Source organism: Pristiophorus japonicus, chromosome 12 (assembly GCF_044704955.1).
Source record: "Pristiophorus japonicus isolate sPriJap1 chromosome 12, sPriJap1.hap1, whole genome shotgun sequence".
Lineage (NCBI taxonomy): Eukaryota > Metazoa > Chordata > Chondrichthyes > Pristiophoridae > Pristiophorus > Pristiophorus japonicus.
Window position 1 is genome coordinate 58,889,756 of NC_091988.1, and position 26,338 is coordinate 58,916,093.

The 26,338-nt window shown below is 41.3% G+C and overlaps 1 protein-coding gene and 1 pseudogene across 3 annotated transcripts in view; both read right to left on the reverse strand.

Moving 5' to 3' along the window:
- Positions 1-24,491, reverse strand: part of LOC139277282 (RNA-binding protein 5-like) — a 47,985-nt gene extending 23,494 nt beyond the window's left edge. Inside the window, exons 1-12 of one of the 3 annotated variants that reach the window (XM_070895545.1) lie at positions 24,303-24,491; positions 18,037-18,111; positions 16,533-16,746; positions 14,457-14,612; positions 13,132-13,204; positions 9,285-9,358; positions 7,642-7,722; positions 4,062-4,122; positions 3,462-3,524; positions 2,099-2,259; positions 1,269-1,366; positions 412-499 (exon numbers count right to left, since the gene is read on the reverse strand). In XM_070895545.1, coding sequence (XP_070751646.1) covers positions 412-499; positions 1,269-1,366; positions 2,099-2,259; positions 3,462-3,524; positions 4,062-4,122; positions 7,642-7,722; positions 9,285-9,358; positions 13,132-13,204; positions 14,457-14,612; positions 16,533-16,746; positions 18,037-18,062 — 1,095 coding nt within the window. In that variant the 5' untranslated portion in view covers positions 18,063-18,111; positions 24,303-24,491. Of the gene's footprint in view, positions 1-411; positions 500-1,268; positions 1,367-2,098; positions 2,260-3,461; positions 3,525-4,061; positions 4,123-7,641; positions 7,723-9,284; positions 9,359-13,131; positions 13,205-14,456; positions 14,613-16,532; positions 16,747-18,036; positions 18,112-24,286 lie in introns of all 3 variants that reach the window. The other 2 variants (XM_070895546.1, XM_070895544.1) reach the window with 2 other exon arrangements.
- A 962-nt stretch (positions 24,492-25,453) lies between these two features.
- Positions 25,454-25,668, reverse strand: LOC139277831 (U2 spliceosomal RNA; annotated as a pseudogene).
- Between the last annotated feature and the right edge of the window lie 670 nt (positions 25,669-26,338).

The following is a 26,338-nucleotide window of genomic DNA, read 5'->3' on the forward strand; positions in this document are numbered from 1 at the left end:
GTTTAGCTGAAATAATCTTCCACAGATGAATAGCCCGATGGCAACCAATGGCGAAGCTCACACCTGAAGAAGCATGTGGCCAAGACAGCCGAGGGGCACTGAGCTGTTCCCTTGGAACTGTAACCCTAGTTAGGGTCACAACTCACAGGAGGAGAAAATCAGATAAAACAGGAAAAGATGCAGTTGCCCTAGCAGCCTATAGTTCTTTACCAGTCCACATTTATGATAAACTTGGGCAAATTCCACCCACATAATGCAGGACATACTTATGAATTATAAACAGACCAACAGCACATACTAAGTGAGCTAGTGTCAATCACACTAAATGAGCTGCTGTCGTCACACAAATTACTAAATGAAGCAGTGTAGATTGCACATCATGCAGTAAAATCATATAAAAGGAGTTGTTACCTGGCTTGACGACCACTGGGCTGCAGCTATAGCTGTGATCGCAACAGTTGACGAACTGATCTTATTGCCATCGGAAAGGATATGGTCCCTAAGATAAACAGTTAATTATGGATTGATGATGACATCAGAATGAGTACAGGAGCAGCTCGTTCTACTCATTTATAAAGACGAAAAAGCCTGTGCAACAGTGCCCACAGCTAATCTTTCGGGATGCAACACTGGTGCGTGCGCCCTTTTACATTCTAAAACTCTCCCATTACCCTGAAAATTGTAACTCTCAACACGCTGATCAAAAATCCCCCCCCTTAGTGACTATTGCACAGATGAAAAAATAGGCACCATCACCAGGGAGGAAGTAACAGTCAATACCTGTGGGGGGCAGCAGGGGGGTTAAATCAAAGCAAGGAAGCACAGCATACTAGAACACGTGGTATCACTAAATGGTGATGTGATATCCCTTAGCCAGCTGAGTTCCCCACACTAGCCACATTGTTGCAGGCTGGTGCCACCAAGAGTTTACCTATAATAAACCTTTCACCAGTTATCTACAGTGCACATGTAGTCACTCATCGATCATAGATTAAAAAACAATATGGGAAAGGGGAAAACACAATTAGAGAGCTGTCCCTGTGCCACTAATGCAACTCCAGTCAGTTCAAAGTGGCAATGGAGGAAGGGTTTGGAGTGGCTCATCACATACCCAATCAGCTGAGGAATGCGGCAAGCAAGGATTGCACAATTGTGTTTTAAAAAATTATTTGTATTACTATGCAAGGTTATTTTTAAGTCTAAATGGTATCTCTATCACAATAGTGCAGCCATACTTTAAAATGTGTTCACATTTGGAGACAACCTACTTCTTTAAAGATTTGGCAAAATCAACATTAATAGTCCGACCATCAATGTTTAATGGAGGCTGGAGCGCAAGCAGTATCTGAATAAGATGGGAAGCTTCCTGTAAAGGAAAAAAAGACAATTTTTAAGAATGTATTCTGCAGCAGCCTTTCAAAATATTTCCTGGCTCAGTACTGGAGTGTACAGCTTCTGAAACACACCTACAAGAACTGAACGAATGATACACAACTGATACACTTCGCGGGTTCGAACACTATACATCCATTGGGCATAGTGGAACCGGTTAACCTGCCGAGTGTTCTACAGCAGCCTTTCAATTGACGGTGGTAGTAAACTCAATGGCTTTTGCTCGTGCTGAGGCAAGGCACCAATGAATAGGTAGATAGTGTTGTATTTTGCATGTGATCAGGCAACATGTCTGTTACATGCAAAAAAAAAAATCCTGATGGGGGAATCAAGTTTCCAAGGAACATCAAAAAACTTACTGCAATTTCACAGAGTACCTGCGCCACAAACTTATCCCTGAATCCTCTCGGAGGCCACGTGCCCTCCAAAACTCCTCCACCCCACTAGCAACAACATAACTTCTCACTGGGACGGATGCCATATTTATTGGTTAAAGTTACAAGTGAGTTATAGCGTCATGATTTCCTCAGTTCTTGCTAGTTTTAAATATAGATATATATATGTGTATTTTATAAAACATTCGCAAAGCTGGTTACAATGCTTTCTTAGAGCATTAATTGCTGCAATATCTCAACCAAAATTACCCCGTGGAAACATGATCACATTATGCTATTAGTCATTACATAAAAGGGAAAACAAAACTTACAAAAGACGAATCCAGCTGAACAAAGGCGAACCCCCTGTTTAATTGGGTCTGTTTGTCCTTGATCAACCTGACATTTGCAGTGGACAGCACAGCATATGGAGCCAATGCACTCAGGATAGATTCCATTGGCGTATGTGGGCCTATGTTTCTTAAAATAATGGCTGTTGACAATTAAAACGATTTTAATTAGAATACAATGGCAGCTTTTAAATGCAAGGTCAAGTGACTATGGTTTCATTGTTGCTCCACACCTATAATTTAAGTTTAAAGTTGGTCATCTACAGAATATTGGTGAATAAATAAAAGTAGAGTGGGGCACCAAGAAAAGGAAACAGGGCAGCAGCCAGTTCGCACAGGCTCAGAGACCAAAACTTTGCATTACTGGACACTGATATCCCAAGGAACTCAAGAAATGGCTAGTGGAGAAATGAAAATGTCACACTAGTGCAGTAGTGGATATTCTGCGGAGATTGAAGTGAGGTTATATGGTTACTACAGTGCAGCAGCAACTCTACTCTGTGCAACACCCAACTGAGAGTGTTCGATGCAGGCAACAGGTGGCCCAAGTGGAAAACAATACATACTGCTATCAACGCACCTCAGCTTGAGCAAACAAAACTAAAAGATAGGCACCGTTCTCATTTTAAAATGAAAGTAATTGTTGTCCCACAAGTTCTACCCCACCCCGTTCCAAATACTCAACTGTACAAGTTATTTATTTATTTAAAAAAAAATGTTTTTCTCTGGTTTGCTCTGAATCTAACTTATATTCGATTCCCCCCCTCCCCCAAACTGCTGCCCACAATTCACGCATCATTCACAATGTTGAGATGCACTCAGTGCCTAGGAGAATATTTAAATCTTGGTTTCAACAGCAACAACCTGCATGAATATGGCACCTTTATTGTAGAACAATGTCCCAAGGTCATTAAACAGAAACAGGAGCTTCATTCAGTTCTAAGGTGACTTTCATGTTTCTGATAAGGGCCGATTTTAATTTTCTAGAAAAATTGGTAATCTGAAACTTTAAAAACTAATTTCTGAGCTGTGGATGAACCAAACAATACATAGAACACTAAACTCTGAAGACTAGAGTTTGAAATCTAATACATTTTAACATGCGCACTCAAGAGGACAATTTGTCACTCACATCTGGTTGTTGAGTGCATATATGGAACAACGACAGGGATTTAAAACCCTTTCCCACTCTACCAAACCAAGATTGGATCAGATGCCAATCAGATTAAGTAGGCAGGTTAAATACACCTGGGAGAAAAATAAAGGTCAAGAATGACCAAAAGAACCTACTGCAAAGTACCAGTACAAAGGAATCAAAGTACTTTCAGAACTCAGAAGAACTTACTGTCATTTGCATAGTCGGACATAAATGGTTCACCTTGCACACGAACTTGCTCTTCTTCAGTTTCTGGAAGAAATTGAGAATTATAACTCATTGCAAAAATCAAAGAAAAACAAACGGGGGAAGAGGAAGAGAGCAGGAACCAACAGCAGGTGCTAACCCTTTGGAGGATTGAGTTACCCGATCAGGCCAAAAATGGAACAATGTTAACATTTCTGTTTGTTTATGGAGATTAAATGGTGAATGATCTGCAATTCCAAACATGTTAACTGAAAAAAATATTGAATACAAAAGTTTCTGTGGATGGCCTGAGAATCTTGCAGCATTAATCAATTTGAGAAAACTAGATGGTCTTCATTTGTTCCCTCCATTTTCCCTGACCAAGATTATGGCCTGGATACCTAATCTCCCAACACTCATCAGTATCACTTCTCAGCCATCTAATGAGACGTATGTGAACGAGTGATCTTCCCACCCTGAGTTTCTCTATAGCTAAGATGGGATCTGTAATGAAAAAGTACAGACACAGACCTTCAGCAGACTACCATGTGAGCTATAATGTCTCCCCGTACATCAGTGCAGAAAACCCTCCACACTACTTACCAGGCTTCTGAGCATCACATTTAAAGCATCTCTCTCGTCGTTTGAAGTTGGTTACTCCACACTACAAAAAAGGGAAAGGCTTTTAGCACTGAAATACATGACAAAAAATATTCTTATTACCTGATCACGGAAAAGACAGTATGTAAACAAAATAATTTCTAAAAGTAGTTTGCTTTAAGAGAATGGCATCTAGATTCCAAATCTGCGGAACACAAATATACAACTTCAAATTGTAGCGTCACAAAGGATGAATTAATTTAATTGATTAAAACATGGCCTATTTAAATCTGTGACCTGGATTTGAATCCAGCTTGAAACAAATTTAAAGTCTCGATCTTCTGCGTGCAAGTGACAGGAGTTTGAGTAGTCTCAACTCAGATTCTATCGGGCATAGATTGTAAAATCATTCAAGGGACAGCCTGAAAATGTTACACTGATGCAAGAGAATATTCTTTAAGTCGGGGGTTAATACATATTGCCAAGGCACTGTACGTGGTATGAGACCTCTGTATCCAACCCGGGATTGAGTGTTCAATCCAGGTGCTGGCTTCAACATGTGGAAATGCTACATCAAAATCCCTCAACCCCACAAGATTCAACAAAATAGTATTAGTGCCACTCAGCTGCAGTCAACTTTTGAGCTCCAAACAAAAACATTTCTATCTACCCCAATCATAGCATAGATGATCTCCTGCAACTCTCCCTAATTAACACTTGTCCTCCAAGCAACTTAGCTCACTGCCGCACCTCCCACCAACCTGCCCACAGGGAAATAATGGGAAGGTATAAACATGTAGCCAAGGTTAATCGCTGTGATGCTCCTCACTGCAGACTTTCACCACACGGTGACTCAGCAGTCTTAATTGGGCCAGCTGATGAGGCACATCTCAAACCCAAGAAACGAACCAATCTTGTGCATACACCTGTGGGCTGTTCACAAACAACAAAAGCTAAGGGATAAGTATTTCAATTAGGAACAGGAGTAGGCCATTCAACCCCTCGAGCTATTCTGCTGTTCAATTAAATCAGGGCAGACCTGTACCTCAACTCCATTTACTCACCCATGATCCATATCCCTCAATACCCTTACTCAAAATTCTCTGGACTCTGGGGAGGTACCAGCGGATTGGAGAGCAGCTAATGTAACGCCTCTGTTTAAAAAAGGGGGCAGACAAAAGGCAGGTAACTATAGGCCGGTTAGTTTAACATCTGTAGTGGGGAAAATGCTTGAAACTATCATTAAGGAAGAAATAGCGGGACATCTGGATTGGAATAGTGCAATCAAGGAGACGCAGCATGGATTCATGAAAGGGAAATCATGTTTAACTAACTTACTGGAATTCTTTGAGGATATAACAAGCATGGTGGATAGAGGTGTACCGATGGATGTGGTGTATTTAGATTTCCAAAAGGCATTCGATAAGGTGCCACACAAAAGGTTACTGCAGGAGATAAAGGTACGCGGAGTCAGAGGAAATGTATTAGCATGGATAGAGAATTGGCTGGCGAACAGAAAGCAGAGAGTCGGGATAAATGGGTCCTTTTCGGGTTGGAAATCAGTGGTTAGTGGTGTGCCACAGGGATCAGTACTGGGACACAACTGTTTACAATATACATAGATGACCTAGAAGAGGGGACAGAGTGTAGTGCAACAAAATTTGCAGATGACACTAAGATTAGTGGGAAAGCAGGTTGTGTAGAGGACTCAAGAGAGGCTGCAAGGAGATTTGGATAGGTTAAGCGAATGGGCTAAGGTTTGGCAGATGGAATACAATGTCGGAAAGTGTGAGGTCATCCACCTTGGGATAAAAAACAGTAAAAGGGATTATTATTTGAATGGGGAGAAATTACAACATGCTGTGGTGCAGAGGGACCTGGGGGTCCTTGTGCATGAAACTCTTTTTGGAGTTTATCTGCAAAACAAAACACATTAAACCGTGCCACCCGACCTGGGTGAAAGAACACCAGCTCCTTCGAGCCAGAATTGAACCAGCATCCTTGTGCATGAAACTCTTTTAGGGACCTGGGGGTCCTTGTGCATGAAACTCTTTTTGGAGTTTATCTGCAAAACAAAACACATTAAACCGTGCCACCCGACCTGGGTGAAAGAACACCAGCTCCTTCGAGCCAGAATTGAACCAGCATCCTTGTGCATGAATCCCAAAAGGTTAGTTTGCAGGTGCAGCAGGTAATCAGGAAGGCAAATGGAATGTTGGCCTTCATTGCGAAAGGGATGGAGTACAAAAGCAGGGAGATGTTGCTGCAACTGTATAAGGTATTGGTAAGGCCGCACCTGGAGTACTGCGTGCAGTTTTGGTCACCTTACTTAAGGAAGGATATACTAGCTTTGGAAGGGGTACAGAGACGATTCACTAGGCTGATTCGAGAAATGAGGGGGTTACCTTATGATGATAGATTGAGTAGACTGAGTCTTTACTCCTTGGAGTTCAGAAGGATGAGGGGTGATCTTATAGAAACATTTAAAATCATGAAAGGGATAGACAAGATAGAGGCAGAGAGGTTGTTTCCATTGGTGGGGGAGACTAGAACTAGGGGGCACAGCCTCAAAATACGGAGGAGCCAATTTAAAACCGAGTTGAGAAAGAATTTCTTCTCCCAGAGGGTTGTGAATCTGTGGAATTCCCTGCTCAAGGAAGTAGTTGAGGCTGGCTCATTGAATGTTTTCAAGTCAAAGATAGATAGATTTTTAAGCAATAAGGGAATTAAGGGTTACGGGGAGAGGGCGGGTAAGTGGAGCTGAGTCCACGACCAGATCAGCCATGATCTTATTGAATGGCGGAGCAGGCTCGAGGGGCTAGATGGCCTACTCCTGTTCCTAATTCTTATGTTCTTACCGAACAAATCTATCAGTCTTGAAAGCTCCAATTGTCCCAGCATCCACAGCCTTTCGGGGCAGATTATTGCAGATTTCTACTACCCTTTGTGTGGAAAAAGTGCTTCCTGATTTCCCTCTTAAATGGTCTAGCTCTAAATTTAAGATTGTCCCCTCATTCTTGATTCCCTCAAGAGAAATAGTTGGCCTATCGAATTAGTTTAACATTTGAAACACCTCGCTTTGATTACCCCTCAATCTTCTACTCAAGGAAATACAAAATGGGAAGACGGCCAAAAATAAGGGCCCCATGGAAACCCAAACCTCAATAGAATAAAACCTGCTCCCAACATATTTTTTCCAGTAAAATCTATTTTTCTCCACAGACCATGCACCACCTGGAGCCCAAGGGTGAAGGGAAAGAGAAAAATAACCAACCTGCCTCCTCCAATGCTGCTCACTGCCACTAGTATGTGCTTAGGGCAAGTTTCTCCAATTGTTCTGAGCCTTTGGGAATAATTTTGGTCCCGAGGCAACAATGCTGAAATCGGGATCTTTAACCATTAATCTATGGTACGGTACACTCGGATCCAATGCACATCGTAAAAGTTGAGTGTTTGAGAAACTTGCCTCTCAAAATCAAACCCCAATACTGAACCACTACAATTTCCACATGTTAACCCAGGAGGTAAGGATTCAATGGCAAGCATAAGAAATAGGCTGCAGTGAGAATTTTATTTTCACTACCTTGTTGCAACTCCAGTCTTCAAAAGGCTTTGTACTGTAATGCATCGATACGGACTTTCCAAGAATGGTAAGACAACGCTGCTGGAAGTGAAAGGGTAAGTCAGCACCTGCACGATGTAGCACAGTAGATTCTTTTAAAATTTGTCTAGACAGATCACACTGGCTCCGACAAAGGATGAAAACTACTCTCAAAAATAAAATATATTTATAAAAAAAAGTCTCCTGAATGTAGACGATTTAGTCACCTAGGTAATCAAGTCATGATTTTACTTCAAAGATGAAAGTGGGTATCGACTCTTGGAAGATGAGGGATAAAGATGATGTTTTTTTCTACCAAGATGCAAATTTAAGTAAGCCTGCTATAATTGATAAAACAGTTGATTCTTCACCGCTATATGAAACATTACTTGCTGGCTTTTGCTTGCCTCCCATAGATTCTTTCCACTTAATCTGCAAAGATTACCTTTATCATGAGGTTATTACCTCAGAAAATAACATGAGGTTTGAGTTCACTGCACTGTTTCACAGACCACCTTCCAGAAGAACTTTGACATTTTAAATATAATTTTACATGTAAAAATCAGGGATGTGAACATACCCACAAAAAACCTTCAAGCTTCTCGTTTAAAAGACGGAACTGAGACGTTTCACTTGACAAAGATACTGCATCCGCAAATAAGTTGCCAATTAACAGTTCATCTTTCAAGTCAAGTTGCAAGTTACAATGTTTACAATCTAATCCTAAGACATTAGCGCATGCAGAAAGCTCCACTTGAGTAGCAGCCAACAAATCTTCAACACATCCACTCAACTGATGATGGGTAAAACTGATCAGACACCCTAGCTAATTGGATTTCTTCTTTAAGTAAGCTAAGGTTCTCCAAGACATCTTAGACAACCATTAACACAACCCATGTAGGGCTTCCGTGCCGCCCACATGGCTCGAGTGGATTTTGTAAACATGTTTATAGTCTGAAGTATTTACATGGCACACTAGCACCATCTAGTAATAGCAAATCAGTATCTCCCCTTAAGCACAACAGTTGTCTTGAATGGACCACAAGAATTACGATCATGGCACCGAGCTTCCTCCTCCCTCCCAATTTAGAAATCGGACAGAAACTAGACATCAGATCCCTGAAAATGAGATCGGCTAAGTCAGCACAGATTGCAAATTACTGCAATTTAAAACAGGGCATTGCACTGGAGAGCCTGTGCATCACTGGAGTTCTTTTGCAGATGGAAGAGGGAATGACCCAAAAAGCAGGCACTCATGATGTACATCAACAACTTTTGCACATGTAAAAGGACCGCTCCACAACACAGTAAATGGTGCAATGTTACATTACACAGGCGTCCTTAAAATGTACTTGGGAAGGTGTCACATGACAGAGGCCATTAAAATGAGCAAGTAACCATTAGTTTATATTTTTTTTTACTGCAAGCAGTTATCGGGTTCATGGCCACAAAAGCAAATAAAATACAAACACCCATATAATAACATGTGTTTGTTCCACAAATGTAATTGAGAAGTACTGGTATTTGAGGGAAAGGGTAATATTTGGTCCCTCTGGATCTTTTCTGCAGCGTAAAACACTTGATCCTTCCCCCCTCCAATAAATCTAGGCTTTTGATGAAGCAACCTGGTTGGCTTCCATCCATCTTGTTGCGTCCTGCAAGTGATTAAACTCCACGAAGGCGAAACCACGGCTTTGACCTAGAGACAGCATTCAGATATAGACGGGATTGTGTTAGTCAGCGTGTTTAAAGCAGCCATTCATTCTGTCGCCACGTGTTATGTACAAATGTCTATTTGTGTGGCATGATAAAGAGGCCTTATTGTCTTTTTTTTGCCATGGAAGGGAACAGAACAATTTAAATTCATTTTCAAAAATGCACTTATAATTTTACACATTTTTTGTAGCATTTGTAACACAAGTATCAGTATCACCCTATCCTCTTCCAAGTTTATAGTAAAAGTCACTGCAATGATTTAGGTCGCCAGAAATGGACACTCCTAGATTCAGTTGTAACCTACCTGCATTAAAACATTTGAACCCTTCAAGTATTGTAGGTGCTTTCTAATACCAAGTCGTTCTCTAGTGTGTTGTAGCAACACTGCTCCCATCTCCAAACCAATATTGGGGCACTTAGTAACGCACACTTATTCCATGGTTAAAAGCGTACTGGAAATGTGCAGTAGCCAGGGACTTGGTTACAAATTCCCATCCCGACAGAGGTATCTAAGTCCCAGCCCCAGACGGTCAACATCAGGAACTCCCCATGAGCGACAAGCCCATGTCATGTCATAAAATTAATTGTATCTGTACTTTATAAGATGTGAAGTCACACAGATCTAATATTAGAACTGTTAGGCCGTCTTCTGTAACACCTTTGCATGAGGGTTGCCAGTAAGACACGAATAGGGGCAGAATCCTAACAATCATAACGATTACTTTCAGCAGACTGATTACACACTTGCCCACTTTCAATACCAGTGAAGGGCATTCGTTCTGCACAAAATCTCTTGGCGTCAATCCCAACTTAAAGAACTTTCTTTCACTGAACTGTCCCATAAACTTAATTAGAAAGGAAATACTAGTACACGTAATCTCTCACTGATTACAAGACTCAAATTATTTTATGTAGTGTTCTTCCTAACCCTTAACTGGATCATGGAAGTTCAGTGCCAGAAATGGGAAGGGCTGATCCACAGTCCACCATTCCTATTTATGAAATCACAAGTAACAATCCTGTTCCAGCTGCCTCTAATTTGCAGTTTTAGAATGCAACAAATAAGGCAGAAGACACTACAGCCTAAATTACTAAAAAAGATGGCTTGTTTCCAAAAATTTAGGATTGTATGGCAATACTGAAGACGACAATCCTCACCACTCCCTAAAGTAACAGCCAAAACTGTTGTAGGACAGATAATCCTTGCCATGTGCAAGCGTTCATGTAAATGCAGTGCTTAAAGGGTCAGTAATCTTCCCATGGTCCAAATGGCACAAACTCTGGGACCATCTCACTTTCAAGGTGAAGAGTCAGAAGGTCGCTCTCCCCATGACAGAATCCCATAAGCAAAAGCATTTCAGCAAGCACATCTCACCATAACTGCACGAGAGGAAGACTTAATGAAAGGAAGTTTTAATATCCAAAAATGTGTCAAGGATAGTGGTTGTGGGCCTTTAAATAGTAGACCACACAATCCGGACTCAGGGAAATTGGCTATTTCACTGACTAGAGCCACTATGAAATAATTTCAAGCATCATTGCAGTTATTTCTTTGAGCTCAACTGAAGCCTTATGAACGTTCAGATTATTTCTGCTTGCATAAATATTCTTAAACCCATGATACCCGCACAAAAGTTCATAACTGCTAATATTTTATCAGCAATCTTAAATAGATAAATTCCAAATGAAAACGGGACAAGGAGACAATTTGCAGATTTTTAATTAGTATTATTTTGACCATAATTTTTTTAACTGATGCATCCAGAGACGATGTTGAAAACTTTCAAGCAAAATTGATGTAATTTATTCGCTCTTCGTTCCACACGAGAAATATTTAGTTTTTTTTTTAATCTGCTGGTGCAATAAAGAGATTTCTGGAATTCTGCTTTTCCCATGATCCCTGCTTACTGAGCATTTAATATGGGGCATGCAACACAAAAGTACAATTTTTATCATTACATTTAATTTTCCTATTAGATTGCAAATAAAACAAATCCATTTTTTTATTGCCCGTTTTGAGCTGGTTTGAATATCCTGGTCAGGAATAGGGAAGGAGGCCACAGCAAGCTAGCTTAAAACTGCCTAGCTTCATTCCTATTGGGAGTTAAGATGAAGCTGCTTCAGCTCATATTCCAATAGAAATTGAACGTTGCGATCCTTTAAGACCATACCCAGGCAACTAAGTTTCCACTTTTGAAAGGAAAACTCTCAACTAGTCACACTACATTTAGCATTTCCCTATATCTCGGCCCCATAAATAATTAAATGCACACAGTAAAAACAAGTTTCAAAGGGGGGTATCTTTCACATAAATCAAAGCAGCAATTAACTGCTTTAAGAGATCACCAGCTATTTATCACCTTTTCATGGAGAGTATGCAGGACACCAACTTATCACTGTCAGTTTAAATTGGTTCCTCTTTGTAAGAATTAAATAACATAAAAGTGCCCTGTGTAATATTCTCAGCTTTCCCCGTGTATTTTGCAAGTTGCATTCTTACATTAACAGGGGATAAAAGGATGAATACTACACTCAAACTCTCAGCTCACCAGTAAATGGAAAGACTTGCTTCAATGTTAGAAAGAGTTTTTAATACAGGTGTGTGTATGGGTAGTAAACAGCACAAGAAATTGCTTTATTATAAAAGTGAAAATAATGCTTTAAAAAACCCTTGTTGCCTTCCATGGGTACTGTATATCCTCTAAATTTCTTAAATTGTACTCAGCAATTTCCTTCCATCTCCCGAATCACTAAAAAATTATCTTGCCTAATTTAGGTTGGTAGAACATAAAATTATGTGGTTTGGCAATGGGAGGGTTGCTGAGCCAGATTTTGTTGCTAACTCCCATAATACTGTTAAATACTTCCCAACTGCTCCACCAGATATGAAGTGTGCTACCCCATCCACACACCAGTACCTGTTGGTCTCCTGCAGACCCTACAACTAGTGAGGAAGCAGAAGAATAAGATCTTGTCCCAAAACTAGTCCTAGGAGCTGGCAAAAGATAATCCTGATGTTAACTAAAAATGGTATTGTAGAGAAAAGAACCTATTTATAGACTTGTGGGATTATAAAACAGAAACTGATAACTTAATAGATTTGGTATTTTCTTTGGAGTAGCTTGTACTTGAATGTAATGTGAAATGTAATGTGAAATTGTGTTTTGGAAGTGAAACACAAAGGGTCAAGCTGGCAAAATTTCCCAGAAATGAAAGAGCTTAACTTTTAATCGTTTAAAAGGTGTGGAATTACATTAAAAGGGCTCAAATCGCTCTACAGAAATATTAAATCCATTCAGAATGAGAATGTTTGCATGACAAGAGGGAGTGACTGGCTGTACAGAATATGTGGTCAAGTAGTGAATATAAACTCCAAATATTTTCCTAATGCTTTGTGTCATCCAAATATTGCAATATTATGGGTGCATACAGGGACAAGGTTCTGGCAATCCGAGTGCTTCAAGGGGCTGCACATTATGCACAGAAATAACTTAGCACAGTTGTTTTATAAACACTTACAAAATAGAAAATAGAAAATTTTTGTTCAAGAGTTCCCTACTTGTTGGGTAATCTACTAATACTACATCCCTCCAACCTATCCATTACAGGTCAACGGCAAGTTCATTTTTAACTGGTTTATATAGTAACATGTTCCTCAGCCATGGCAAAGGTCTGTGGGTCTTTCCTGAATGGGGAACAGGAAATGAAATATTTCGCTTTCTTTGGGAACACCTGCAAGAGCAGCCAAAATCTCACCTGATACTTTACACTTCATCACTCGCACGTCTTTGGGATGAAATTCGTCACTATCCTGAAATATTTCAAGAATCTGAAAGGAAATTTTAAAATCCATTGCTTTATTTTCCTGGAGATTTCAAGAGCCATGTAATTGGAAAATATCTGCATTTGTATATTTTTTACATTATAAGTGTAGCTTTAACATGTAGATATGGGAAGGTTCCAGGTTCAATCAGTGCACTCGGTGGCAGATGAGGACATTACAGTGTTGCTGTCAACAAAGGTTTCTACTCCCAACTTCTAGTTTTCTTCACCTCTATCTGAATCAGAAGCACTTGATATTTAACAGTTCCATTTACCCCATATCTAATAACAGAAGTGTCTATGCTCAGGAAAATAGAACATGCGATTTTAAAAAATTCCAATTTAGTTCGTAACTTTAGAAGTAGAATGCATGCTTTCCCCATGTCACACATAAATGTTCTGTAACCCCTACTATACAGTATCTGTGTAGCTCCTTTTATATTCGGTTGAGTGAAATGTTAGTGGCAGTGGGAAGAACAAAGAATAGAATGGAAGAATACAGGCTGTGAGAGACACAAGTATAATCCGTTCTGAAAGAGCAAACTGGTTCTTTCGAAGACAATAAATTTAAATGACTGCAGTTTGTTAATACCGCAAATACTGACTTAGGACAATTAGTTATTTGGCCAGGAAAGACATTGTCTTTTGAAGCAAGCCACAGGTGTCCACATGAGCTGCAGCATTGAACTTCACTGCTGCTATCAATTTTTAGAACTTCACACCCAAACATCCACTCTTTCCACAAAAGTCTTGTAAGCATGCCACACTTTGCAGCTCAGCAAGCCTGAATACAAATGTTGCATTTTCCCACAAACCTTGCAACAGGATATTGCTTGCTGCCTTGTACTCTGGTAATATCCCAGAAAGCAAAAGACTAAATGAATAGCTCCTGCAGTGGGAGAGGTCATTAAGGGCCAAGCACTTATGATTCTACCTCTAATTTTTCCAAATCAAACTGTTTGCTGGAGGACCATTTCACAGCAGGCGTACTTTAAGTTACCATCCATTTTCATTCAAAGTTGTAGCTAGCTGATTAGTAATTCCACTATGCATTCCAAACATATACTTTGTTTCCCCACCCCTCCAAAATATGAACAAATTATTCTATTATACGCTGTCTTCCTCTAAAATGACACATTGTAGACATTTTAATCCTCAAGCAGTTTTTTAAAAACTGTTCCGAACCCTTCCCTCTAATGTTCCTGTAACCCCAAGAAACCCAGATTTTAGTTAAAAAGTCATTAAAAAAATGTACACACATCCTCCCTGGTTGTTGATGGCAGAAGACCTCTTAACATAATTGTTTTGTTCTCCCTCTCTTCAGTTCCATCGTTTCTGTAATCATGGTCTTTGTAGTCACCATCACAGTACTGGCTTCCCTCAGCTCTTTCGAATCTGCCATCATCTTCACAATTCTGGAAGCAAGAGACATTTTTGTTCACCATGTAAGATTTTCAGTCTTTGTATCGGCACTAGAATTCCAGTAAAGCATAATGGTGGGCATGTGAAATGTTGATGCAATATCCATTTGAATGGTGAAAAGCATTAAGCAGCAGTTACAAAGGTTTTCTTCCCAAATTTGGTTGGTGTCTAGAAAAATATTTTCAGTGCACAACTCAGGTGAACCAGAAACCAATGGTGAATCAAGAGGATCACACAACTATAGGCTACGAGTTAAGTACAGAGTTACATTAGATATTTTAAAAAACTTATAGCATATTGGTGGCAATGCACTCGAAGCCTACCTACAATATTAACCAATTAAAGTTGGGATTAAACAAATACAGTGACACACCCAAGACTGATTACCAAAAAAGAATCTCATGAGTTTAGCTGATGCTGTAAACTACTGGAATAAATCCCAAACTATTTATAACTGCCACCTGAACCCAATTGGATCATTGCCATGAAATCTCTTCCATGTAGTAAATAAAGCGCAGAATGCCAGGGCCAGTTTGATTACATTTGTCAAACTTCTTTTGGCAGATGTTGACAGTCATGGCCAATGTGTGTAAATGAGGCATGACGACCATCACAAAGGGTTAACACCATTGTACAAATCTGGTTACCTTGAAATACCAGTTTTTAAACTATTGAATATATTCAAATATCACAAAAAGAGTTTAAAAAATCCCTGTTCATTAAAGAACCTTTAACATGCGACACAGTGACATCAGATTGAGCACCAAATCTCTGGATACAAGTGGACATGAATTAGGAAATAAAATAATGAACACACATGCATAGTAAAGGATGCAGAATAGGATGAGATGGCTGAACAGGATGACCCCATCTGCCCATTGATCCAGGACTGGTACACAACGCAAGACAGAAGCCATATTTTCTATTAAAAACTCAGAAGATACCATGCTGATACTCCAATAATACACCATGAACCACGAAGTAGCTGCTTTAAATTCCAGTCACAAGGAGGCATTGGGTAAAAGCCATACCATTACCCACAGAACAGCTGATCCACAACTGGAAACAGCTAAGCCAACAAATTACTGTCCCATCAGACTCCTCCGAATCAGCAGTAAATTGATGGAAGGTGTCATCCATCAATCGTGCCAAACAAAATCTACTCACCAATGACTGCTCAGACACTCAATTTGGATTCCAGCAGAAATACTCAGCACCAGACCTCAGACATGGAGGCAAGAGCTGAATGCCAATGCAGAGGTTACAGTAGCCGACCTTGATAAGAGGTAGCATTCACAGAACATAGCACCAAGGAACCCGAGCACTGAGGTCAATGTGGATTAAAGGGAAAATCCTTCAGTGGCCGTCACAAGAAACAACGGAAGGTGGGTGGATGTTGGAGGCCAATCAATGCAGCCCCACAACAGTACTGTTGGAATTCCTCCTGGAAACATCCTTGGACCAACCATCTTCAACTGCTTCATCAATGACCTTCTATCCTGTCATAAGGGCAGGAATACATTTGATAACCAGTGTTCAGTTCCATGCCCAACCCTTACAATAAAGCTGCCCATGTAGCCTACGGGACCTGGGCAACATCCAGACTTGTGCTGAAATGGCAGGTAACATTCATGCCACCCAAGCGTGAGAATGACCATCTTGAACAAGAGAGGGCTCAGCACTTTCCACTGACCAACATCTCTACCCACATCCCAAGAACACATTAAAAATTGTGTGGTCACTGAAGGCTTGTCTCCCTGTCAAAAAGTGCATCGACAAGAGAATGGGAGTAGGCCATGCATACACCCTCTGGGGCTACAGAAAGAAACCTAAATGAGCAGCTCTGGTCACAGCCAAGAAAGGTACATGGGAGTAATGCCAACTATTATTCCGACACAAGCAGGGGTGCATACCTCAGAATTCTCATAATTCCTGTAGTCTTGATGGCGGTCATTATTCCGATAGTCATTGCGGCGTCTATCACGGTCGTACTCCCTGTTGTGATTTGGTGGAGCACGATAATCAACGTCCTTATAGTCGTAGTCTCGTCTACCTCGTGACTCTCTATGCTCATCTCTGTTCCATTCAGAGCTGTAACGGCCACTCCGCTCACTTCGACTGGTTTCACTGCAAAAAAAACAGCAGCAATGCATTAGCTTTGCCAGAAAATTTTAATTCAAACAATTTGTACATTTAGATAGACCAGTGTATAGCATGATGAAATTGTAGGTTCCATGTTATCCTCATTATTCCCATATACAGGTAATCAATTTTCTGATTTGTCTCTAAAGCATTACAATATTCCTCATTCTAGGAAAATGCACTACATTAGTGAGACTAGAGTCATCCCCAATGGCTCAGCCAGTTTAATCAGCAAGTGATTGAGTCACACTGGCAAGAAAAGTCCCACCTTCAAACCCCTCTGTTCTGTGCTATTAACTGATTTCTGTTGCAGAGGTGGTAGAGGCTGATCTGGTTATCCCCAGGTTAGCGTGTGGCACTTGGTTGAGTCGGGTGAACATAGGTTCTAAGCTCCCTAGCGCAGCAGTGATCCTTGCTAGAAATTGTGCAGGTGCAGATACATATATAGTCTGGTTACTTGGGTTAGGTGGTGCAAGGTCACTATTGCAGGAAACTTAATTTTGATATAACTTCTAGTACTAGAAACTCAAGTCATCTGCAGGGGACCAACAGAATTGTTTTATAGGAACATTTCTTATTTTGATTGCCTCAAATGTGCAAGCATAACTAAAATTGCCCCTTGATTAATGTGTGTAAGAAAAACTAGGGTCTTACTAAAATCCATTTCATATATCTCACAGAGCATGTGAACCAAGGACTGCTTAGACTGTGTCCACTGAATTCTCTCCAAAAAAATATTAGCTGACATAACATTTTCAGGGAGCTAATTTGGAAAATGTAGAAGAGTCATTTTAAAATTAAACTGTACAAATGTTTTAAATAGGATTTAATCTCTAAAATGAGACTGTTCAATTAAATACACGGATAGCAATTTAATACTAAGCGGAAAAATGATCAGAATTAAATACCAAGCCAAAACTCTAGATGCATGGCAGAGGAGGCCTGTGGTATTTCTTTCAAATCAGGACAGATCAGCATGCATAATGGCACAATAACTATAATAACATTTATAACAGTATGATTTTCCACTTCCACAGATGCTTAAAGACCACAATGATTCCAGTTGAGGGGTGAATGTTTGAAAGATGGGTTATTAATAAATGTTTTAATGGCCTTGTTCTAACGGCAAGTAAGTCCTTTCCTTTACAAAAGCCAAGGCCTCAAAACAGCCCCCATCACCCATTGAGGACCACGGGTGGGGGTAAGGGATGGAAGGAGATAGCATACAGAACCCGAACAGAAGGAAATTACTGAATAGCATTAAGAAATTCTTACCGTTTATCATATTTATCATAGCCCATTGTTACTGGTTATGGTGAACTCAGTTCTTCCAAAGCTTTGAGTAGCAATCTAGATAAAAAGAAAAATATTCTGAACGCACGAACATGGATAAAATAAGCAGGAAACTGAATTTCCTTGTGACAGATAGGAACCCACTTCCTCCCTCCCTCCCACTCTCCAAAAAGCAGTTGAAACACATTTCATGATCCACTGTAGTTTCAGATCTTATGTCACAATATTGACAACACCCTTTGTCCATTGTTGCAGAACAATACCTCAATCTTCAAAAGATTAGCAAACCTCCAAACAACAAAAACACTCAAGCCCCCCACGATGGGAAGAGATACAAACATCTGGCATGGGTCACGATGCCCCAAAGGGAATGCCAGGCAAGATTCAAATTCTAGGCTTCAAATGAGGAACGTAAACTAATCTGGGTTAATTCTCTAAGGTGTCAATAGAATCATATGATTGGTATTTTGCCTGAAACATAAAATGCCCATTACTCTCCATTAGCTATGTATTTTCTGGGAAAAATGTTTGTGGTCCAATATTAACTTACAGTATCTAGCAACCTGGGCCCACCTTTTAACAGCTACAAATTCAGCATCACTATGTAAAAAGCGTTGTAGAGTGCAAGTGTTATCTGACATAAAAATGATTATTTGTGCGATCTTGAGATGTAGAGGTTATATGGTGCACACCGTGACGAAGAATAAATGCCAGAGGTAGTTACTCCAGAATTCGAATCAGACATTATATTCAAAGGAACAGTCTGCAATTTTAGTGCAGAATCAAATCTAATGATACACTGCAGGCTTAGGCTTGCCATTCTCCTCAACCACCTTCACGTCCCACAGTAAACTCCAAACCTGCGCCACTGCAAAGAAGCAACAAGTAGAGGTCAGTCAACCAAAATAGCTACTGTCCATCTCAGAGTAACCGTTTAAACACAGCAGCAAGCCCATGAGGTCTCCAGCATGTGGTGACTACACAAGAGGGAGGGAGCAAAAATGGATAATTACAGGAACAAGACAAGATGGCATTCAGTGCATGGGTTTGTATTTTAGTGAGTAAATCCCTCACACTTGGGTTTTAGAGACCAGGAACTTTAGTTAATTCTCAGTTGAAGGCCCAACAGCTACATGATTTAATCCAGCAGATTCAATGTATTGACATAAAAATTATTTCACAGCACATCAAATAGTGAGCTATCAATCTAATGCTATGTGTGTTTGTACAAGTGTTATTCCTTAACCAGTTCTTCAACATTAAAGACTAACATTAGCAAGTGCAATACGTGTGGCTTTGCACATAGGGAGTCAAAAGCAAGTGTTTTCAGGTGAAGCAAGAGTAGAAGCCGAGGGGATAACTAGACCAGAGCACACAGGCAAAATAAAGTCCCCATTTTAAAGTCATACATTTGGTCCTTATTTTTATAATGGACCGTAAATTGTGACTTCTCCGGGTGCGTATGATGTACACATCCACCTGAAGAGGCCCCGCATGTTCTGGGTAAAGGCGTCGCTGCATATGTGCCTAAACCCACCACTTGCGATCTGTCAAAGATCACACCCATCCCTGGGAGAAGGGCCTTTGCGGGCGGAAATTTGGGCTATTTGCCCAACACATGCCCAGTGAATGTCCTTAAAACTCTTACGCCTGGTAAAATTAAGCGTAAGGCCTACTTTTACCAGCTTAAGCATTTTAAAAGATAGAAAAAATACATTTTATGACTTTTTTATTAAAAACCCTGTCCATTAAGGCAAGTTTATTTAACACTATTAAAACATTTTTTTTTTAACATTCTAAAACATTTAATTTGATTAAATTTTTATCAATTTTAAATAAGTGTTTTTTTTTAAATTTACGTATTGTGTTTTGTTTTTGGTAGTATTCCCAATCATAGTAATGGGAGCTCCATACAAACGGAACTCACCATCAATGAGAATAGTCTATGTTCATTGGTCGTCCAGGCCCACGTGATCCCAGGATGCACATAGACTCCTGGGATGCGTGGGCCTCCGCATCTAGTCCTCGGAGTGGAAGTGTTCGTTCCTCTGGGACCGCCAGGTATTTCCGTAATTTTTCTTGTAGTCGAAGGCATCCGCCCACGGGAAGTCTCCAACTGCAATTTCTGGCCCATTTTTATTATAAATTCCTGCATTCACTCAATGAAAACTGTAATTACATCCTCCCACCAGTAGTGGCACTGCAGCACTTCCACTGGGGAGAGGTGAAATTACGGCTCAACAAGCTTTCATTATAAATGTGAACATACAAATTTATCATACAGGAAGTACATGCAGACACAAGACTTTTTATATATATTCTCAGTAATTTACTTCAGTTCCAGTTTCCCCCTTCACCCCAAGGCAAAAATCACAATATGTATTCAGCCAAACCAGATGAACTACTCCTCCAAAATTCCTTGAACAATATTTACTGCCCAAACTATGCTGCCAGGTCATTCACAGCATTAAAACTATTTCTTTAAATCAGCTCGTCAGATTCTGTGACACTTTCACAGGCAACCACGCAGAAATAATAAGAATGTATCCCAGCTTGTTGCTAACTGATATTTTAAATAAGGAACCCTCAGTACTTTTAGTACAAAACTGTTTGAAATTCCTATTGAGTAAAAAATATCTGCACGCATATGGCAGGTATTATTTTGTCTAATTAGTCTGTAAGAATTCAATAACTGTTTGCCATTTTCTTGTGCTCGAGGTTAAGTGTGTGTTGGGAAATGGAGCATCTTCCATTTTAGATATCATAGACGCCAAGCAAGATTTGATGCTGAACTCCTCCCCAACACTGTGCCCACCTCAAAAGTATATCATTAGTACCATCATAGCATTATCTGCGGACAGAAGAGATAATGTTCCAGATTCATATCTTTCTTCAGGATTAAAAAAGCATATTAATAGAATCAGAAAAAATGGAGGGGAGGGGAAAACATAAGGAAGTACAAGCAAAATGATTGTTGGATGATATAGCAGACCATCTCAGTCAAGCATTAAAGAAATAAATACGGTAAGATGAGAAAATTGAAGAACTGGAAAACAGTTGGGTTCACCAGCTCTAAAAATCACTGTCGATATATATAAAAATTCAATAGAAAAAGATGTATGCCAGAGGACTGGTGAACAGCAAACGTAATTTCCATCTTCAAAAAGGGAGATGGAACTAATCAAGGGAACCGTAGAGCAGTTAGCTTAATGCCAGTGGTAGGAAAGGTACTAGAACATTTGCCAAAAGATTACATAAGACCATAGAAACGCAGAATACAGCAAAAAAGAAAGTCAGTATGGATATCTACAACAACTTGTATTTACATAGCGCCTTTAATGTAGTAAAATGTCCCAAAGCTCGTCACAGGAGCGTTACAAGACAAAAATTTGACACCGAGCTATATAAGGAGAAATTAGACAAGTAGGTTTTGATAGCGTCTTAAAGGAGGGAAGAGAAGTAGAGGGGCAAGGGGGGCATTTAGGGACAGAATTCCAGACATGGGACTGCACTCACCTAGGTCTATTTTTCTTAGCCAGAGAATCACCTGAAATGGCTTCTCTTCCCGCTCACATATAGGTGTCCCTCAAGGATCTATCCTTGGCCCCCTCTTATTTCTCATCGACATGCACCTCAGCGTCATCATCCAAAACCACAGCGCCAGTTTCCACATGCACGTTAATGACACCAAGCGCTACCTCACCACTTCTCTTGACCCCGCCATGGAAATGCTGAAATAAGCTTCTGACTACATATCCACACCATAACAAAAACCATCTATTTCCACCTCTGCAACATCGTCCATCTCCGCTCCTGCCTCAGCTCATCTGGTACTGAAACTCCCAAATGTCTTTATTATCTCGAGACTAGACTATTCCAATGCACTCCTGGCTGGCCTCCCAACATTCTACCTTGGGATGACCTCAAGTTTACCTAATACTCTGATGCTCATGTCCTAACTCGCACCAAGTCCTGTTCACCCATCATCCTGGAACTCACTGGCCTACATTAGTTGCTGGTTCAGTAACGCCTCAATTTTAAAATTCTCACCTTGGTTTTCAAATCCCTCCATGGCCTCGTCCCTCCCTAGTTCCGTAATTTCCTCCAGCACCCCCAAGCTATCTGCGCTCCTCTAAGTTCTGCCCTCTTGAGCATCCCCGATTATAATTGTTCCAACTATTGGTGGCAGTGCCTTGTTTGCCTAGGCCGTTAAACCGTCTCAAGTGGAAATAAAAGATACCTTCGCACTATTTCAAAGAGAGCAGGGGAGTCATCTCCGGGGTCCTGACCAATATTTTCCCTCAATCAACATTTAAACAGAAGGTTACATTTAACCAACCTTACTGAATTCTTTACAGAAATTGCAAACTGTAAACAAGGTCTAGACCAGTGAATGTGGACTCAAAAGGGCCTCGATATTCTCATATATACCAGTGATTTGGACTCAGTAATTTGAGGTATGGTAGCAATTTGCAGATGATTCCAAATTGGAAGGAATAGCTAATAATGTAGAAGACTGCACCAAAATACAGGAAGACAAACAGTCTTTCAGAATGGATGGATAAATGGCAAATTAAATTCAATATACCGAAGTGCGAGGTGGTTAATTTATGTAGGAGGAATAAGGAAGCCACATGTCTTTAAGGTAAGAAACTAAATTGGGTAGAGCAGAGATCTAGGAATAAAGATACATAAATTGCTAAAAGTAGCAACACAAGTTGATAAGGCTATAATGAGTGCAAAAGTACTTAGGATTCATTGCTAAAGGAATAGAACACTAAAGCAGGGGCAGGGGGAGGAATATAGAAACATAGAAAATAGGTGCAGGAGTAGGCCATTCGGCCCTTCCGAGTCTGCACCACCATCAATAAGATCATGGCTGATAATGTTAAATGTATTTAGAGCCCAAGTTAGACAACACCTGGAGTACGGTGCACAGTTCCAGTCTCCACACTACAAAAGGATATTGAAGTACTGGAGAAAGTGCAAAAAAGATTTACCAGGATTTGAGCAAAATTGAGAGAATGCAACTACTAGGAAAGACCGAGTCAGCTGGAGCTCTTTCTCTGGAAATGAGACTAAGGGGAGACCAAATAGAGATACAGAGACAGCGTTGAAAATCCAGAGTTCCGGAATCCGGACCGATCAGTGGCAGGGTCGTACGGATTCCGGACGCCGATCTCGGGGTCCCTCCACTGTCTGACCATGGGCCTCGCCTCACCGCCCTCACCTCGGGGCCCGCCTGAACACCTCCTCGGTGGCGAGGCCTTGCCCGATGACTTCATCAACAGGGCCGGCGCGCCCCCCCCGCGCGCCCGCCCGCCCCATTCTGACATTTCGAAATCCAGAAATACCTGATCCTGGGCTCGGGTGTTTCTGGATTCGTGACATCAGACAGACGATCGAAAGTCCGGAAAAGCCCAGAATCCACAACAGCCTCGGTCCCGGATTCTCGACGCTATACTTGTATTTAAAATTACGAAGAGGTTCAATATGGTGGAGACCGTTTCCACTTGTGGGCGGGCGAGTCTAGAACAGGGGCGGCATAAATACAAGATATGTACGAACATATCAAATAAAGAATTGAGAAATTTATTTAGGGAGGGGTGAGAATATGGAAATCGTTGCCACACAAGAGTGGCAGTGATACGTACATGAAGGAGACGAGAAGAGAGAGATACAAAGACAAATGGGCAGGTGATTGGAGCAGGAAGAAGCTTATGAGGAGTATAAACTCTGGTACAGACCAGTTGGGCCGAATGCCGTGTTTCTATGCTGCAGACAGATTCTATGCAATTCACAGTTCTGCAGTGACAGGAAAGAGATCTTTTGGAATTAAAAAAACATATTTATATAAGAGGGCAGACACAACTCTCGATCACACATTTAGTCTGCATAAAATGTAGTAAAACAGAACGCAAAATATGGAAAGAAAATTATACAGCTAACAAAAAAATACATTAAAAAAACACAAATCCCAGCCATCTCAAAGCATATAAGGCAAAACCTGATTAAAAAAACATTTATGATTTTGCAAAGATACGCAATAACTGTAATTTCTAATAATCCCTTCCCACTAAATAAAAGTAGATTTTAATCTAAGGTAGCTAGCTACCCGAGATGACAGTGCAGTACGGTGCAAGATGGTGTGTAGCTGTGCTCAGTAGTTGTCTGTGCTGGCCCGGCTTGCAATGGCTGCACCCTCCCACCGTCCTGCCATCCGGCTCTTTACCTCGTTCAACGCTCACTTTTGCTTTTTTTCCTCTCCTTGTCCCCACGAAACGCTGGGCCAACACAAACGGATCGCCAAATGCCGTCGACGCGGAGCCGAGAATGGCCGGTGACTTTCGCCCGACGATGGAGTAAAGCACCTCAGCCTCCCCCCACTTCGGCTTCGCAGCTTCACAGCAACAAAATGGCGCTGGCCGGCCGTCGTCGTCGGGTCGGAGCTGAGGAGAGCGCGCGGCACGCCGGGAGAAAGAAAATCCGCCCCGTCGATGGACGTGGAAGGACGTCGCGCGGCACGCCGGGAGAAAGAAGGTCCGCCCATTGTCTCCAGCCTGTAATCCGCGGTGAAGACGACGACGCGCGGCACGCCGGGAGAAAGAAAGTCCCCTCGGAAATGGTTCGGGTCAATCTGTTGGGAGCTGTAGTCCAATGTTTGAGGGACTTTATTCCTCTCCTTCACTTATTGAATAGATTGGGCCTATACTCTCATTGAAACATACTGAGGGGGATTGAGAGGGTAGATGCTGAACATAAGAATTAGGAGCAGGAGTAGGCCGTACGGCCCCTCGAGCCTGCTCCGCCATTCAATAAGATCATGGCTGATCTGATCATTGTCTCAGCTCCATTTCCCTGCCCGCACCCCATAACCCCTCATCCCCTTATCGTTTAAGAAACTGTCTATTTCTGTCTTAAATTTATTCAATGTCCCAGCTTCCACAACTCTATAAAGCAGTGAATTCCACAGATTTACAACCCTCTGAGAAAAGAAATTTCTCCTCGTCTCTGTTTTAAATGGGCGACCCCTTATTCTAAGATCATGCCCTCTAGTTCTAGTTGCCCCCATCAGTGGAAACATCCTCTCTGCATCCACCTTGTCAAGCCCCCTCATTCTTATACGTTTCAATAAGATCCCTTCTCATTTTTCTGAATTCCAATGAGTAGAGGTCCAATCTACTCAACCTTTCCTCATAAGTCAAACCCCTCATCCCCGGAATCAACCTGTACGTTCTCAGTTTCGTGTGGATGGGGCTCAGGGCTGGTCTGAATGCCCTGTTTTTTTTTTTAATTCGTAGCCAATCGTTCCAATTCTTTGTCAAATCACAAACGCCAGAGATCACCTTGCACATGCCAAGGATCACTCTGCGCCAATGCTCTTAGCCAAAAGGCCTAGAGCCACTGCACCGTTCCTGGAAGTACTGCAATACCAGGTTCGTGCCATGGAGGTGGATGGGTCAGGTCCCCCACACACCTCCGTGGAGGTGGATGGGTCAACCCACCCCACCCACCTCCTGTTTCAAAAATGCAAGCATATACCTTCCTGACCAGGTCATGGTGGCTGGTCGTGTTAGTTATGCATGATCTTAGCCAAAAGGCCGAGAATGCCCTGTTGCACCACAGTCTCTCAAACATCTTTTTACTCATGATGGATTGGCTAGCGCCAGTGTCGAGTTCCATGGCTACGGGTAAGCCATTCAATTTTACGTTTAGCATTGTAGGTGGACATTTCGTCGAAAATGTGTGCACCCAGTGTACTTCAGCATCTGCCTCCTCTCTCTGAGGCTCAAAATTGCTTTGATCCACCATGGACCGATTTTCCTGTGCCACGTGGTGGTTAGCAGGTTTTGCAAGCTCGTTGGAGGTGCCCCATTATTCCACAGCTCTTGCAAATATACCCTTTGAAGCGGTATGAATGGCTGAATGGAAGCCTCCACAACGCCAACAAGGTGTGAATTGCCTTGCATTCATCCTTTGTTGGGGACTCTGAGTCATCTGTGTCACCTGAGGCCTGCTGGCAGTTGCAGACTCGTGGGTACTGCCCTGTACATTTCTGCTCGCAATCACAGTTCCAGTTAATTTAGGAAAATTGCTAGCACTTGTGTGCTGAGAGATTTATTTGGTGTTATCACTGGTGGGCAGAAACGCCTGTGCTATCACAATGGCCTTACTGAGGGTCGGTGTCTCTACAGTCAAAAGTTTTCGTAGGATGGTCTCGTGGCCAATGGCCAGTACAAAAAAGTCTCTGAGCATTTGTTCCAGGTAGCTATCAAACTCACAT